This window comes from Athene cunicularia, assembly GCF_003259725.1.
Source record: "Athene cunicularia isolate RWA chromosome 3 unlocalized genomic scaffold, athCun1 chr3_part1, whole genome shotgun sequence".
Lineage (NCBI taxonomy): Eukaryota > Metazoa > Chordata > Aves > Strigiformes > Strigidae > Athene > Athene cunicularia.
The window spans coordinates 63038383-63053545 of record NW_020799097.1 but is presented as its reverse complement, the minus strand read 5'-3'; the positions used below and the strand labels follow the sequence as shown (position 1 = coordinate 63053545).

Here is a 15163-nt window from a genome sequence, read left to right as displayed (position 1 = left end):
TTCAGAAGAAGAGCTGTAACCTAGCTATGATTGGTCTCCAGAGGTAAAGGCTGCAGTCTTAAGCCACATGTCACTTCTTGTTTCTTAAAGCTGGCCTTTCAAAAAATCCTTTTGTGAAGGAGATGCTGCAGATCCCATCTGTACTCTTCAGAGTTGTACTTACTGACTTGAAGCATTTCTGTACAAGTTGCTATCTGGCACCTCCTGTTCCAAAGCACCTTGTTGTTAGTGGTGGTGCAGTCAGACTACACTGCCTCAGTTTTGTGATTGCTTTTGAGACCCTGCCTCTTCCTAGCTTTGTGGTAGAACTGTGTGCAGTTGTTGCCATGCGATTGTGCTGATCTTTTCCCTTCCTTGGTAAGAAGGGTTGGAGGAGTGGGTGAGAAGTACGCTTTGTTAAGGCAAGTAGTGTAGTTACAGTTTTTCAAAGTACCCATTAAAAAGTCCTACCCTTCCTCTCCTCAAGCTTAAACCTTCCTTGGCCCCTAAAACAGCTTTGTGTTGTTACTGCGGCTTGTGTGTTACTAGTACTAGTCCTCCTTTGTGTTTGGTTTTAGAGAATCAATCCACAGGGTGAGTTATGGATAAGTATAATAACTACAAGAAAAGGCATTAACAGTTGCACTGCAACTAAGTGTTGCAGTTAAAGGATTTCATTTGATTAGGAACTGTTGCTGAGCCACACCTGCAAATATGAATAAAGAAAATATCTAATAATCCAATATATCTTAATTGCTTGAAAGCTTTGTTGAAATTAGAATTACTGGGAACACAACACTTAGGTTTTTGAAAGGATTTGTAGTTATACTGTATTTGTAGTTATACCTGCATAGCCAGAGGAAAAAAGATGGCACGTTTCTCTCCGAGTAGAAGCACTGTCTTATTTGGTTATACTGCTGGCTTTTTTGTTTTCAAAGTTTCTTAAGCAAAACAGCAGAAATCTTGGCAAGCCAAGATAAAAGAGCAAGTACAGTATCCAAAGCCCGATTTCTCATTTTGAAGTGGGCTCAGTTTAGTCAGAAGCTAGGAAGTAGTGGGTGTTTTGAGGATACTTTGTATATTGAAACTCTCATTTTTTTAGTTCTCCGCCTGAACTAGCTAGAACTTTACCACAGGGAGGACCTAAACCACCTCACTCCAGTTTAGCTCCTTAACCTGAATTCAACTCTGCCCTGCCTTAGCAAGCTGCTTCCACATATGCGCACCATGTTTTGTGCTTGTACACACTTAAGTTTCATTTGCTCACGAGTAGAATAACTTGCATCACTGCGGCATGTGAGTTTACCTCAGTGCTACATTCCCCACACGGCACAGCACTCCCTGGAACCACTCAGCAGTCAGCCTTTGCCCACGGTCGGGGTCCCGCGGGGCGGCGCAGCCGCCATAGCTGCGGCATTCAAACGTGCCCCGCTCCCGACACCCCCCGCGAGCCCTCGCCCCCTCATTGGCTCTGCCCTCAGCCCCGGCTACTTCCTATTGGCGTGTTTTCCTTTCTGCCCCGCCCCTACTGCTGATTGGCGCTACCGGCCCGGGCGCTCTCGGTGGGCTGCGGAGCGGCCGCTGTCCCCGTCGGCCGCGGCTTGAGGCGGGTGCTCAGAGGCGGGTGCGGGCTCGCCTCTGTCCGCTGGAGGCTCCCGCCGAAGACACAGCGCACCCGTATTTTCCGCTGTGGTGGGAGTGTGGCGGGTCCTTGCCTGCGGCGGGTGTGTGTAGCGATCTCTCCCTTCGGCGCTGCAGCGCGCGCGGCCGCCATGGCGCTGGTGCTGGATCTCCTCAGGCGGGTGCTGGAGTACTTCGGCTGGCCGCCCGACCAGGTGAGTCCCTCAGGCGGGGGGGCGGGGAGGGGGGCGGCTCTCGCCTGCCGGGAGGTGCCTGGACACCTCCTAGTGCCTGACGTCTCCTCTGCAGCCGCTGTGGCGAAGGGGAGAGGAGGGGCCGGCGCCGCGGTGTGGTGTGGTACGACGGGCCTTGCTCCTTCAGTAGATCCTTGCGATTGGGAAGGCTCGGTCGGCGTAATTAGACAGGCTATCCGCATGTGGGATTGCGTGGGGGTCACTGTTCTGATACAGACATTCAAGTGGTCCTTTTTTCTCTGAACAGAGAGGGAAAAAAAAAAAAAAGTAAGTTTAGTTGTTAATGTCTTGCCGTTTTAAATGAAAGGCCACATAGCGATTCCTAAGTAGTAGTTAATCCTGTGTTTTCAGAGGCTTGGAAAAGATATTTTACGGGAAACTGAAAAGGTTAACTAATGTGATGTCAGGGTCTGACGTTATAGAGTTGAGTGTATAGGCAGCTCTTTAGTGATGGGTGTCAGTAGTGAGGCTCTGTCGCGAATTGTACTTCTGAGGATATTCTTGGTTTACTTATGTGAAACTAACAAACTATCTCTAGGAGTAGTAATTTGATTGAGCTATACTGATTACTTTCTGGTTTTGTTATTGGGAGTTCACGTTTCTTTTCATAGGCCATATTTTTGGAAGCTCACATGTTCAGCAGCAGTATCATTCATAGGATCAGAATATGCCTGCCTACAGCAATCTCATCAACAAGGCATTTCCAGCAGTTATATGCAGTCATAAGGAAGTATAAGGCTAAGGTACATTAAACTTATTTTACTTCTTTGTGTCACTCTGAAATGTGTTGGGTGCAGGCTGTATCTTGGTTGTGTTTTGGAAACAGTCTGTTAAAACCATTGTAGGCCTCTTTGGACTTTCAGCTTGAGAAGAATGTTGAAAAGTCAGGTTATCCTGACTGTGTTATATTTAACTACATTATAACATTAAATTATTTAGTAACTTTGGTTGTAAGAACAGCAAACTTTGATTTTGCTTCTCTGATTAAAAGGTATTCTGATTTTTAGGTCATATCTGTTTGTGAAAAAAAGAAATATGGATCTACTCGAAGTGTTGTCCGTAGGCTTGGGACAATTTTTTCTTTAGAGCCCCACCCAAGACCTTATTTTCAAGTAAGTGATTTATTGTTATATATATGATGTAAAATTATGATATAGTGGCAATCACAGAAACACGGTGGGATGTCTCCCATGACTGGAGTGTGCCAGCTGATGGCTACAAGCTCTTTAGGAGGGATAGACAAGGAACAAGAGGCGGTGGGGTGGTGCTGTATGTTTGGGACTGTTATGATTGCTTTGAGCACAAGTATAGCAAAGGCACAGTGTAGTGTCTTCGCATTAGAATCAGGGGGAAGGCCAACAGGGCAAATGTTGCAGTAGGAGTCTACTATAGGCCACCCACCCAGGACAGAGAGGTAGATGAAATAATCTATAGGCACTTAGGAGAAATCTCACCATTGCTTGCCCTTGTTCTTGTGGGAGACTTTAACTTCCCAGACGTTTGCTGGAAATACAACACAGCAGAGCGGGACCAGTTTTGGAGATTCCTGGAATGTGTGGCAGATAACTTCCTGACACAGCTGGTGAGTGAACCGACCAAAGAAGGTTCCCTGCTGGACCTCCTCTTTGTGAGCAGAGAAGGGACTAGTGGATGATGTGGCGGTTGGAGGCCGACTAGGGCACAGCAATCATGAAACAGTAGAGTTCTCTATTCTTAGAGAGGCCAGGGGAGGGCTAAGCAGAACTGAGATCCTGGACTCCCAAAGAGCTGATTTTGTCTTGTTTAGGCTAATGCTTGACAGAACCCTTAGGAGATGATCCTGAAGGGTACAGGGGTCCAGGAAGGCTGGGGCACTCTTTAAGACGGAAGTCTTAATGGCACAGGAGCAGGTGGTGCCCAGATGCTGTAAGAGAAGCCAGTGGCAAAGAAGACCACCCTGACTAAACAGGGAGCTTTGGCTGCAACTCGGGGAGAAAAAGAGAGTTTACAGCCTTTGGAAGAAGGGGCTAGCTACTCACAATGATTACAAAGATTCTGTGAGGCTATGCAGAGTGGAAATCAGGAGGGCTAAAGCCCAGATAGAAATTAATCTGGCTTCAGCAGTCAAAGATAACAAGAAACATTTCTATAAGTACTTCAGCAGCAAAAGAAAGACCAGGGAGAGCCTCCATCCCCTGCTAGATGCAGGAGGAAACGGTAACAAGTGATGAGGAAAAGGCTGAGGTGCTTAATGCCTTCTTTGCCTCAGTCTTTAATAACAAGACTAGTTGTACTGAGGGAATCCAGCCTCCTCAGCCAGAAGACAGAGACTAGGAGAATGACCCTCCCACAATCCAGGAGAAGATAGTCAGTGACCTACTGCATCACATAGACACACTCAAGTCTATGGGACCGGGTGGGATACACCTGAGGGTGCTGAAGGAGCTGGCTGGGGTGCTTGCCAAGCCGCTTTCCATCATTTACCAGCAGTCCTGGCTGACTGGGGAGCTCCCAACAGGTTGGTAATTGGCCAATGTGACACCCATATATAAGAAGGGTCAGAAGGATGATCTGGGAAATTACAGACCTGTCAGCTTGACTTCGGTGCCCGGGAAGCTGATGGAGCAGCTCATACTGAGTGCCATCACACAACACGTGCGGGACAACCAGATGATCAGGCCCAGTCAGCATGGGGTTATGAAAGGCAGGTCCTGCCTGACAAACCTCATCTCCTACTACAGGGCAACCTGCTTATTGGTTAAAGGAAAGGCTGTGGACGTTGTCTACCTTGACTTTAGTAAGGCCTTTGACACCGTTTCCCACAGCATTCTCCTGGTGAAACTGGCTGCTTGCGGCTTGGATGGGCACACGCTTCACTGGGTAAAAAACTGGCTGGACGGCTGGGCCCAAAGAGTTGTGGTGAACGGAGTTAAATCCACTTGGTGGTTGGTCACGAGTGGTGTCCCCCAGGGCTCGGTTCTGGGGCCACTCCTGTTTATCATCTTTATTGATGACCTAGACAAGGGGTTCGAGTGCACCCTCAGTCAGTTTGCAGATGACACCCAGTTGGGTGGGAGTGTTGATCTGCTCGAGGGTAGGGAGGCTCTGCAGAGAGACCTGGACAGGCTGGAGCCATGGGCTGAGGCCAACTGGAGGAGTTTCAATAACGCCAAATGCCAGGGGCTGCACTTGGGCTATAGCAACCCCCAGCAGAGCTACAGGCTTGGGGAGGAGTGGCTGGAGAGCTGCCAGTCAGAGAGGGACCTGGGGGTGTTGATTGACAGCTGGCTGAACAGGAGCCAGCAGTGTGCCCAGGTGGCCAAGAAGGCCAATGGCATCCTGGCTTGTGTCAGCAATAGTGTGGCCAGCAGGGACAGGGAAGGGATCTTACCCCTGTACTCGGCACTGGTGAGGCCGCACCTAGATTCCTGTGTTCAGTTTTGGGCCCCTCACTACAAAAAGGACATTGAATGACTCGAGCGTGTCCAGAGAAGGGCAACGAAGCTGGTGCAGGGTCTGGAGCACAGGTCGTACAGGGAGCGGCTGAGGGAACTGGGGGTGTTTAGTCTGGAGAAGAGGAGGCTGAGGGGAGACCTCATCGCCCTCTACAGCTACCTGAAAGGAGGCTGCAGAGAGCTGGGGATGAATTTCTTTAACCAAGTAACAAGCGACAGGACAAGAGGCAATGGCCTCAGGTTGCACCAGGAAAGGTTTAGACTGGATATTAGGAAGTATTTCTTTACAGAATGGATTGTTAGGTGTTGGAATGGGCTGCCCAGGGAAGTGATGAAGTCCCCATCCCTGGAGGTATTTAAGAGTCACATAATCAACTAGGTTGGAAAGGACCTTGAACATCATATAGTCCAAGTGTTAACCTAGCACTGACAGTTGCCAACTACAGCATATCCCTAAGCACTATGTTGACCCAGCTCTTGAAGTGTTGACATAGCTGAGGGATATGGTGTAGTTGAGAACGGTCAGTGTTAAGTTAATGGCTGGACTAGATGATCTTCAAGGTCTTTTCCAACCTAGATTATTCTGTGATGTGCTTCAACTGTTTAAGTTTCCTGGTTTTTTAATATAGTGGTAGCTTTCCTGTTTTTTTTAGCTCTGTGTTGCATCCTTTATGCTCTCTGTCTTCAACTTGCTTACAGCACTGTTTAAAACTCCTTTTACCTTTTAGTATGTGCTGAATTTGGTTTCTCTTCATCCTTTTTTGTTTGCTTGTTTTTAGCTTGTTCGAGACCCAAGTCCATTGGGTAATGATGAACAAAGCACAGCTCTGCCTCCTGTAGCTCCATCACTTGCTGATGTCCTGTGCATGGAAAATAACGAGGGACAAGCATTTACTAGACTTAGGTAAGTAAAAGTAGACTATATGCATAAAAAGGAGTAATAAAAGTCACTTATGTCTTCTCTTCTTTGTGGTGTGGTTGTATGGTGTAGGGTTGTGTGTTTTTTTCTTTTTTTTTTTTAGCCATTTAAGGGTTCCTGCTAATCCTGGGAACCTTTTGTTTGGGAACAGTTCCTGCTTACTTGGAAATTCTTACTATGTAGAGTATTCTGATGTGAAAGATTTCTGAAATTGAATCTCTTCTTTTCTCTGCCTAGTAGCATATCAGATGTATTACTGGTATTTTTTGTTTTCCCTCGCAAAGTACTTTGCGAGAGAGGAAGTTTAAGGAAAACTTGTGTATTGCAACATACAATGAGATTCTTATCTATCAAGCATTTTGATAAATGTTATAAAGGGGAGAATAAGAAAAAAATATTTAAATGTCTCCTTTTGATGTTGATTACTACAGTGCTACGTGTGGAAACTTTGATGGTTGCTTTGAGGGAAGGAAAAACATATTTTATAATTCTTTTTAGCTTTTACAGAGTGCTAAAGAAAAATAGTTTTATAATTGTAAAATATTAGAAGTACTGTGAAATGACAAATCATCCAGGAATTTGCAGACATAAGTAGTATACAAGTCTTCTGCCCCATGAGAAGGAATAGCAAGTTGGCTTATTGTTCCTGTAAAGGATCTGTTCAAAATCAGAGGAGGCAGCAGTCAGAACCAAGGTTAAAATTTGGTCACTTGTATTGTCTCATACTATTACATCTGTATCAGACAACATAACTCTACTTCATATTGGCATGGTTTGTCTGTGATCTTTGCGCTGCTTGCTGGTAATGAAACTACAAGAAACTGATGAAATAATGCACTTTGATAAAGTTGTGTTTCATCTTGTGATTCCTGAGATGTTACTGTTGAATTATGTAAGGTTTTTCTGCAACAGATATAAAATACTGGAAGAGTAAGAATATTGTTCAGAGGAACTGTGGCCTGTTTTGTCTTGCCTGTGCTTTTTTTGGTCAGTCTGATTCACAGATCCATTAAAGTCCATTCTTTTGTTGTTTTCATTCTTTCTTCCTCCTTCTTTCTTGGCTTTGTGGGATGTTTTTCAAGAACAAGTATATCGTAATTGGTCTCTTTTTCTTCTGAGCCAATGTGAAGAGCAAGGGTTTTTGGCAAATCGAAGGCAATGCTGCAGATCTGATTTGAAGTAGAAGCGCGACTAATATAAGGGAAAAGGTCTAGTTTTGTTTTAGTCAAAACTTAGTGCATTTTCAATAAAGAAAATTTTAATTTCTTTGTTTCATAATTTGTTTGCACTCATTCTGTTTAAAGTTTCCTTAACTAGTTTGCAAATTTATGTCTTGCTGAATGATAATTTGCTTGAGCAGATAGGAAGTTTTGAGATTTCCATTTTTGGCTGAGCCTTTTGAAACTATGTCTTTGTTGCTTTCTAGGACTGAATTATGGAAAAAAGAAAAAAGTACAGTGTATCATGACCTACATCCATCTATAGATTCAATACAAAGTGTTATAAAACACAGTACACAAAAAGACTGTCTTGTTGATCAAGCAGCACTCCAGAAAATTTCTGCACTTGAAGATGAGCTAACCTTTCTTCGTGGTCAGATTGCTGCAATTGTTTCAGCGCAGACATTGGGAAGCATTCCATCACGTAAGCCCTTCTGGTTTGAAGCAAACCAGTTTTCATTTTTTTGTTTTGGAGTTCCTGTTCACAGCTTGCCATGTCTGATATTGATAGAGAACATCTCTAACTTATCTAACTAAAGTTACACCAGCTAAATGTACAGAATATAGTATTTTGTTTCTCTTTTTAGTATTTGGTACTCCTCCCCCACTTCTATTTTGTGGCCTGTTTGCCAGTTTTGAATGCAGTTGATCCTAAGGGATCTTTGTACTCATTTCCTTGTTTGTGGAGGAGCTTAGTAACAACACTATCCATAGGCTACCAGTTACTGTCTAAAAAGTTACAGACTATTAATTATCTCTTTTGAGTTTTGTACTGTTTCTGACAAGTTATCAAAATAATGGATAGAAAAAGAATTCATAAGTCAGTCAGGTTCAGGCTTTAACACAAACAAATGCTGCAAATAGATGTGTCATTAGAGTATCAAAGATGGAAGTTCATATTGGAGACCAGCTAGCTTGTGACTTTTTCCCTTTAAAAGTTTTGAGGTCTCGATTGTCTTACTTGCAGACTAACCCCACTGTGGTGGTTGGAATATTTGGAGTGGTGTGAGGTAGTTACCTTTGTGTGACATTATGAGGCACCTCTGTGATTCAGTTAGCTGTTCTGTTGGCTCTTCTTTTGTCTCATCTCCACTGCACTCAGTATTGTAGTTTATTTTACATGTTTTATGGTTATCTTTGCTTTGCTTTTGCTTCATGTGTTTTATCCTAACCTTCACTCCATTGAGAATGAACTGTATGTAGTAGCAGGTTGCTTTGCTGTTGGAGTGTTGCTTTGATGATTTATCTAGTGCTTAGACTGAAGATATAAACAGAGAAAATCAGAGCAGCACTAGACACCTCAGACTGATCATATGTTCTGAATCTGTGGCTTTGAAATAAAAAAATGTTCTCTGTTTTAAATATATTTCTTCTGTGGTATAATGTGTGAGGTATGTAAGAAAGTGCTTTAAGAGGACTGTCTTACCTTGATGTTGCTTAATACAGTTAATTGTGGAGGTATACTGCCTGAAAATCACTACTTTTCTTTTCTAACTGCATCCAGAAGCCTTTAAAACATTCAGCACATCAGATGGATTTTACCCAGTGCCAGCCATGACTTCTACGCCACTGTCCGTCTCTCACAATCGCTTTGTAATTCCCTCGCCTCCTCCACTTCCTTCTGGTGTACCATCTGGTGTTGGTGCTGGTAATTCGGGAATTGAACTTATAAAACAACGTCGTGCTGAAAGAAACAGTGGTTCAACTGCAGCTGGTAGTGCTGATCACCAGAGGACAAAAAATGTTCCTAGTATGATGGATGTTTTGAAAGACCTAAACAAAGTTCAGTTGCGAGCTACTGAGAGGTAGGTTGAATTGAATGTGTACCTGAGTAAGTCAAGACTATGTAAGCATCACAAGACTTAAGGTAGCGCTAAAGAACACCAATGTAAAACATAATTTAATGAGCAGCTACTGCTGGCAAAACTTAAGTTGGCATCTTTGAAGGTCACAGCTTGGAAAATAAGATAGGTACTCGTGACATGGCTTTTAGATGCATTTAAAACAAGCTGAACATCATAGCATTTAAAACTGCTATGCTCCTGCTTTAGTATACAAATATCAGGTTGCCCTGGGGAGGTAGGTGTGTTGCTATCTGAAGATTGCTTACAAAGTTGCCTACACAGTCACGGGAAACTGATCCGAACAAATAAATTTTTTGATTCACTGTAAAAGGACAAATCCTTGGGGAAACGCTGGGAAACTGTAAACATACCTAAAAGAATTCTGGTCCTAGCTTTCAAGTGTTAAAGAAAATACATGCTGTATCTTTTATTGAAAATGTTTTGTAAATTGTATTTCAGTAGTGCAGTTGGTTTATAACTATTTTTAATGGTCTGCCGTTTTGATGGTAAGCACAGTTGACATGTATTACTAAGGACTGCAGTACTCTTTGACATGCATTACTAAGGACTGCAGTAGCTCTTTGAGTCAGTGTTGATGTGTTCTGCTAGGTGTGATGGAGGTTGTCAGATGTCTCTTCTGAAATTCTTGAGCTGAAGAAGTATATGAGAACAACTGAGGCTGTAATGATTATGAGCTCTTAATGGGTGAAGAATGTCACTTAAACTTACTGCATTTTTATTTCAGCATTTTCTTAACTGTGATTTTTATCTCTGAAAATAACTAGAACAAGTAGCAGACAAATCATCTATATGCAAGTCTAAAGCGTACCTTTACACTTTTGATGACATTTTCTTAGTAAAAAAAGCAAATATAAAGTGCACTTAGGTAAACCTGTGTGTTTCCTTATATGTGGTTTCTTCCATATAATTCCATGTCTGGTGAGTGAAATGTTCAGGTTGACAGTTTTAACAACCAGCATGTTGAGCAGAGGTATAATTAGTAGGAAATGGTAAGTGTGCATCCAAAATGCTTTCTGGATTTAGGCATCTGCCTGTATTCTGAAGGTAGAACTTAACTGAATAGTAAATTTGTGTTGTTGGAGGGAGTGATGATGATCAAAATTGCTATAATGATTCAGGCAGCAGTCTGATAATAGTTTAACATGTGCCCTGTAAAGGGAAGACCTCTGTTCTTGCAGGTTGACAGCCTGAAGATCCCTGTTTCTGCCACCTGAGCACCAGTTTACACATTGGGCAAGTGCTCTAACAGCTTGATTCTATAGGAAGGGTGAACTCAGTCCTTTCAGGTTTCATGTTAAACGATTTCTACTGTAACTGCCAGATTTTGAACTCGGTACTGTCACTGTGCATTAATAGGTATAATTTGCTGGCCTGGAGGTAGCACTTTACTAGCAGAAGTCTGAATACCTCTAGATTTTTTTCAAGTATCTCAGTGGTTAGGAAGTCCTTATGATTTCTTTTCTTGACCCAGTCACTAACTTCCACATTTATATTAGGTCTTGAGGTGCAGGTGCTGTTTAGATCTTGCATCTCTTTGTTATCTTTTGATTTTGAATTTGATAACAGTTTTTCTAAATTAAAATGTAAACTCTTTAATTTTTGTCTATAAAATTTTTATATTTGGATGCTCAGGTGCTCGCTTAGAGGGAAAAACTGTCTTTGAAGCCTTTGTGCCAAATCTGATATTTTTTTATTTTTTTTTTTTAAATAATGAAACTTGAGTTAAGTATGGTTTCTAAATGGGACTTTATGATCACTTGGCTGCATAGTTGACTTAGAGTGGTTGTTTTCTTTAAATATATTTACTCTGAGGGATTTTCTAAGTTTGTTCTTTCTCGTGAGACCGTAGAAAGGTATACTGTTTTAAACTTAAAAGTAATGAATTTTAAATCAAATTATGTTCACAATGGTTATGAAATATGTTACTGGGAATCTCCACGTACCATAATATAACTTATAAATGAGATCTGTGATGAAAACTGCACATTTTGCTTTTTTTTCCTCATTATTTATTTGCAATACTTTAATGCTTTTTGTTGATTTACTTCCTTTTTTTTATGGCACACCATCAAGTTGTATTTTCAAGCCAAGAATCTGGCTGATAAGTTGTTAGGTGTACTTTTATTAGTCCTATTTGGTGAATTGCTATAAAATAACATGAGCAGCTTTTTTGTGTAATCAGGGATTTATAGGATAGGGTGTATATAGAAGTTCTGTCACTAGATTTTGAATCACTCAGTACAGAATAAAGGTCAGTAGACAATTCATTTTCTTTTCTTTTGTAGGTCACCTGGAGGTACTCCTCTTTCTAAACCCAAAAAGGGGCAAAGTTCTGACTGGGATCCAGTTGCTCTACTAACTCATGCACTGAAGCAGAAATTTGCACATAAAAATGATGATGAAGATGATTCCCTGGACAAAGAAAATCAATCTTTTGATAGCTCCCCATTTTCTAGTCCAGAGATTCCACTGGTATGTGTTTATGTAAGACTGTGTTTTTTATATTGTTGAAATGACTGCTCAGTTCATGGATAGTTGCAGGGTTTTTATGAGTCTGCTGCAATGTTTTTAAGCCATTGGCCTAGGTAGTTGCTTTTTTCATGTATAATCAAGGCAGAGAATGTCAAAGATTATTTATTTTGAATGGATTTAGACTGGTAAATGCACTTCTAGATATGCCAGGAGGGAAAACTTAGAAGGCTAGCTTCAAAAATTCAGCTCTCAATTGATTGAACTATGGGTAATTGCTTCATGGTAACTGGCAGGTATCCATGCATAGAAACTGTGTGTCTTTTTAATAACACGCACTACTTGTTGACTAATTTTACAAATAAAGATGCTAGGAAGGTGCAGAGAGGTCTGACTAACATGTGCTATGTATTCAGAAATGAAAATGAAAGTATTGACCATAATCTTTTTCTTTGAGGCAGCATCATTTCTGCACAGATTGCATCTTTATCCAGAATGAGATGTGATTCTGCATGCTGTTGCAAAGCCCATGAAAAATACAGTTTTTGCTATGAACAATAAAAGTGTAGTAGACAGAGCCATTGGACAAAGGTGGTTCTGAGTGCTGGTTTCTGTAGAGCAGCCTATGCGAGCTACTTCAGCTTCCACAGTCCAGCAGTACTGTTGGTTATTTGTTAGACTTCCACAAACCTCAGAACTGCTTAGATGAGATGGATAGAACTCATTGGCAGTAATTTAAACTGTGTCTCTCTGCTTAGCAATTCTATCTTTAGATCTTACAAGTGAGATAAAAGTTTGGACTGGCATTTGTTTGCTCAGTGGAGGGAAATAATAATGCAAAGCTTATCATGGAGATCTAGATATTCTTTGAAGGCTGGTGCTTATACTCATGGCTAGCTGTTTGGCTGAAAACTTAGTTTTCCTTAAGGAGTGTGTTCTAGCTGTTTTGTTTTGTTTTGTTTTGTTTTTTTTTCAAATTTCAGCTGCCACAAGGATTTTGCAAGTGAAATGTAGCATATATTTTACAGACTGGAGTGAGTCAGCAGCTCTGGTGCAGTCTTAATAAATTTCCCTGTTGACTTGTTGTTTTTTTTTTCCCCCAATGGAAAAATTAGAAACTTCTTTAAAATAGCCAGTCTTGTATTTTGGATGCTGCAGACCATTGCATTGAATAGCTGACATACCTGAGTCTAGATGCAAAGGTCAAAGTTAGATCCTGGAACACCTTGTCCTGGTTTCCGCTGGGTTAGAGTTAATTTTCTTCCTAGTAGCTGGTGCAGTGCTGTGTTTTGGATTTAGTGTGAGAATGATGTTGATAAACACACTGATGTTTTAGTTGTTGCTAAGTAGCACTTACCCTAAGTTGAGGACTTTTCAGTTTCCCATGCTCTGCCAGCAAGGAGGTGCACAAGAAGCTGGGAAGGAACCTGGCCAGGAGAGCTGACCCGAACTAGCCAAAGCGATATTCCGTACTGTAGGATGTCACGCTTAGTATATAAACCGGGGGGAGCTGGTTGGGGAGGGGAGATTGCTGCTCAGGCATTGGTCAGTGGGTGGTGACCTGCTGTGCATCACTTGTCTTTTCTTGGGTTTTATTTCTCTCTCTTTTTGTTCTTTTCCTTTTCATTACTGTTATTGTGATTGTATTTTATTATTATTTTTATTATTATATGTTATTGTGCTTTAGTTAAGATGTTCTTATGTCGACCCACAAGTCTTACTTTTTTTTTTCCCATCCCCTCCAGTTCTTCTCCCTATCCCACTGGGAAGGGGGGAGGAGTGAGCGAGTGCCTGCATGGTGCTTAATTGCTGTTTGGGGCTAATCTATGACACTTGTTTATGGAATAGCTTTTGTTCCAGGATCTAATAGCTGAACTGTAAAGTCCTGGAAGAGTGATTGCTTAAGGCCAGCATGATCAGGAGTAGATACAGAAAGATGAGATTTTTCTGGTTGAAGCAGAATAATCTCATGAGCTTGTAATAAAGCCTCTAATAGCTTACTCTTGAGTGTTTTGAAGAATAAATGTACTTTAAGTAATTGCACAGGCTTAGTATTTTATTCTTCCTACACTAAGAAATGCAGCAACTCTTCCAAACTGTCTTTATTGTAAACACCTCATTGAGTAGTGTTGGGTATAATTTTGTTTAACTTCATCCCTGCTCCCCAGGTTGGACGTTGCAGTCTGAAGCCAAGTGGAAAATCTAGCCTTACAAGAACTGATGAAGTTAAGCAGGTACCAATGTGGAAAGTGAGAGCTCATATTTAACTAATGGAGACTTCTGAGGAAACTTCATAAGTGTGTGTAAGTGGCGGGTCCACTTTGAAGCTGCTGTAAGGTGCTGTAATGTGTTCTAGCACGTCTCCTATGCTACTGAAGTTTGAATAGGGTTTGTAAAATTGCCTTTTCCTTCCCCTTAGTTTCCTAGCAGCCAAACTTGTGAATGTGATGCTTTTACGAGAAGCATAGACCCCAAAAGAAGGCTTTTATTGTCATGGAGCAGTGTCTTTGAAACCTGGGAAATGTAGGAAAGAAGTGTGTGTGAGAGAAAAAATAGGTACTGGTGTAGCAGCTGAGGTGCGTGCTCCTTTTGCACTCCAGTGTAAATAATGAGGAAGTGTAAACTTTTTGTTCATGTGTTATGTATAATTCACTGTATATAATGGTAGCTAATGCTGTTTCATTAGAATGGTATAGTTGCCTCAGTTTTCCTTGCAGTTTGGTGATGCAACTCCATATTCCATGTGCAAACAGTATTCTAATTTATTTTGGGTGAGTAGATGAACTTTTATGGTTGTGAAACTTAGTGCGGTAAGTAAACTGCAGGTTGTCTGTTAAATGTCTGTAATATGGGGGAGTTGTGTTCTGAGATAAAGACCTTGTAGAGAGATCTGCTAGCACATAGTCTAAATTTCATATGTAAATAAACATTATCTCTCTCCTTGGCTTCTCCATACTAAGTCTGTTTTGTTCACAAGAGTTCATAAAATAAAATTTACTTTATATCATAGATGTGTGTGGTACTGGTGTTTTGTGTTGCAGATTAACTTTTTTGAATATTAAGAACTGACCATATCAGAAAACTTCTTAAATAAATTGTATTAACTAAAATTGATGAAAATAGAGCTTATATTTTTCCTGCCAGAGTCCTAGATAGTCTCTTTCTTACAAGTTTGTTACGATCCACTGCTTAAAATAGGTGCCTTCACTTAATCTTTTGGCTAATGATCCTCATGTATAAAACCAAAATCCTACCAATTAGACTGTTGAGTGTGTCCCTTATCCCATGTTTCTTCTTTTTCCCTGCTCACTTACACAGAGTAGACTGGCAGCTGGATTCCTTGCTGAGCCTTATTTGCACAGTTGTAAGAAATTACTGTGCAAATCCCCCATACTTGTGGTTT

At 41.4% G+C, this 15163-nt stretch overlaps 1 protein-coding gene across 2 annotated transcripts; it reads left to right on the top strand.

Annotated features, from left to right (window-relative positions):
• Positions 1-1609: 1609 nt before the first annotated feature.
• MTFR2 (mitochondrial fission regulator 2) lies at positions 1610-14764 on the top strand. Of its 2 annotated transcripts, XM_026845250.1 has the most exons (9): positions 1610-1814; positions 2465-2596; positions 2861-2965; positions 6067-6191; positions 7633-7850; positions 8931-9231; positions 11577-11763; positions 13929-14063; positions 14180-14764. In XM_026845250.1, exons 1-8 carry the CDS (start codon positions 1752-1754, stop codon positions 14025-14027), a joined length of 1230 nt encoding a protein of 409 aa, XP_026701051.1. In that variant the 5' UTR covers positions 1610-1751; the 3' UTR covers positions 14028-14063; positions 14180-14764. The 2 variants fall into 2 exon arrangements, with proteins under 2 accessions (XP_026701051.1, XP_026701050.1); XM_026845249.1 differs by having other exon boundaries at positions 13929-14764.
• The last annotated feature ends 399 nt before the right edge of the window (positions 14765-15163 follow it).

Coding starts and splice junctions, on each gene's coding strand:
- MTFR2 (XM_026845250.1), top strand. CDS start 1,752: ATGGCGCTGGTGCTGGATCTCCTCAGGCGGGTGCTGGAGTACTTCGGC. Junction 2,597..2,860: donor TAAGGAAGTATAAGGCTAAG/GTACATTAAACT, acceptor TCTGATTTTTAG/GTCATATCTGTTTGTGAAAA. Junction 7,851..8,930: donor ATTGGGAAGCATTCCATCAC/GTAAGCCCTTCT, acceptor AACTGCATCCAG/AAGCCTTTAAAACATTCAGC.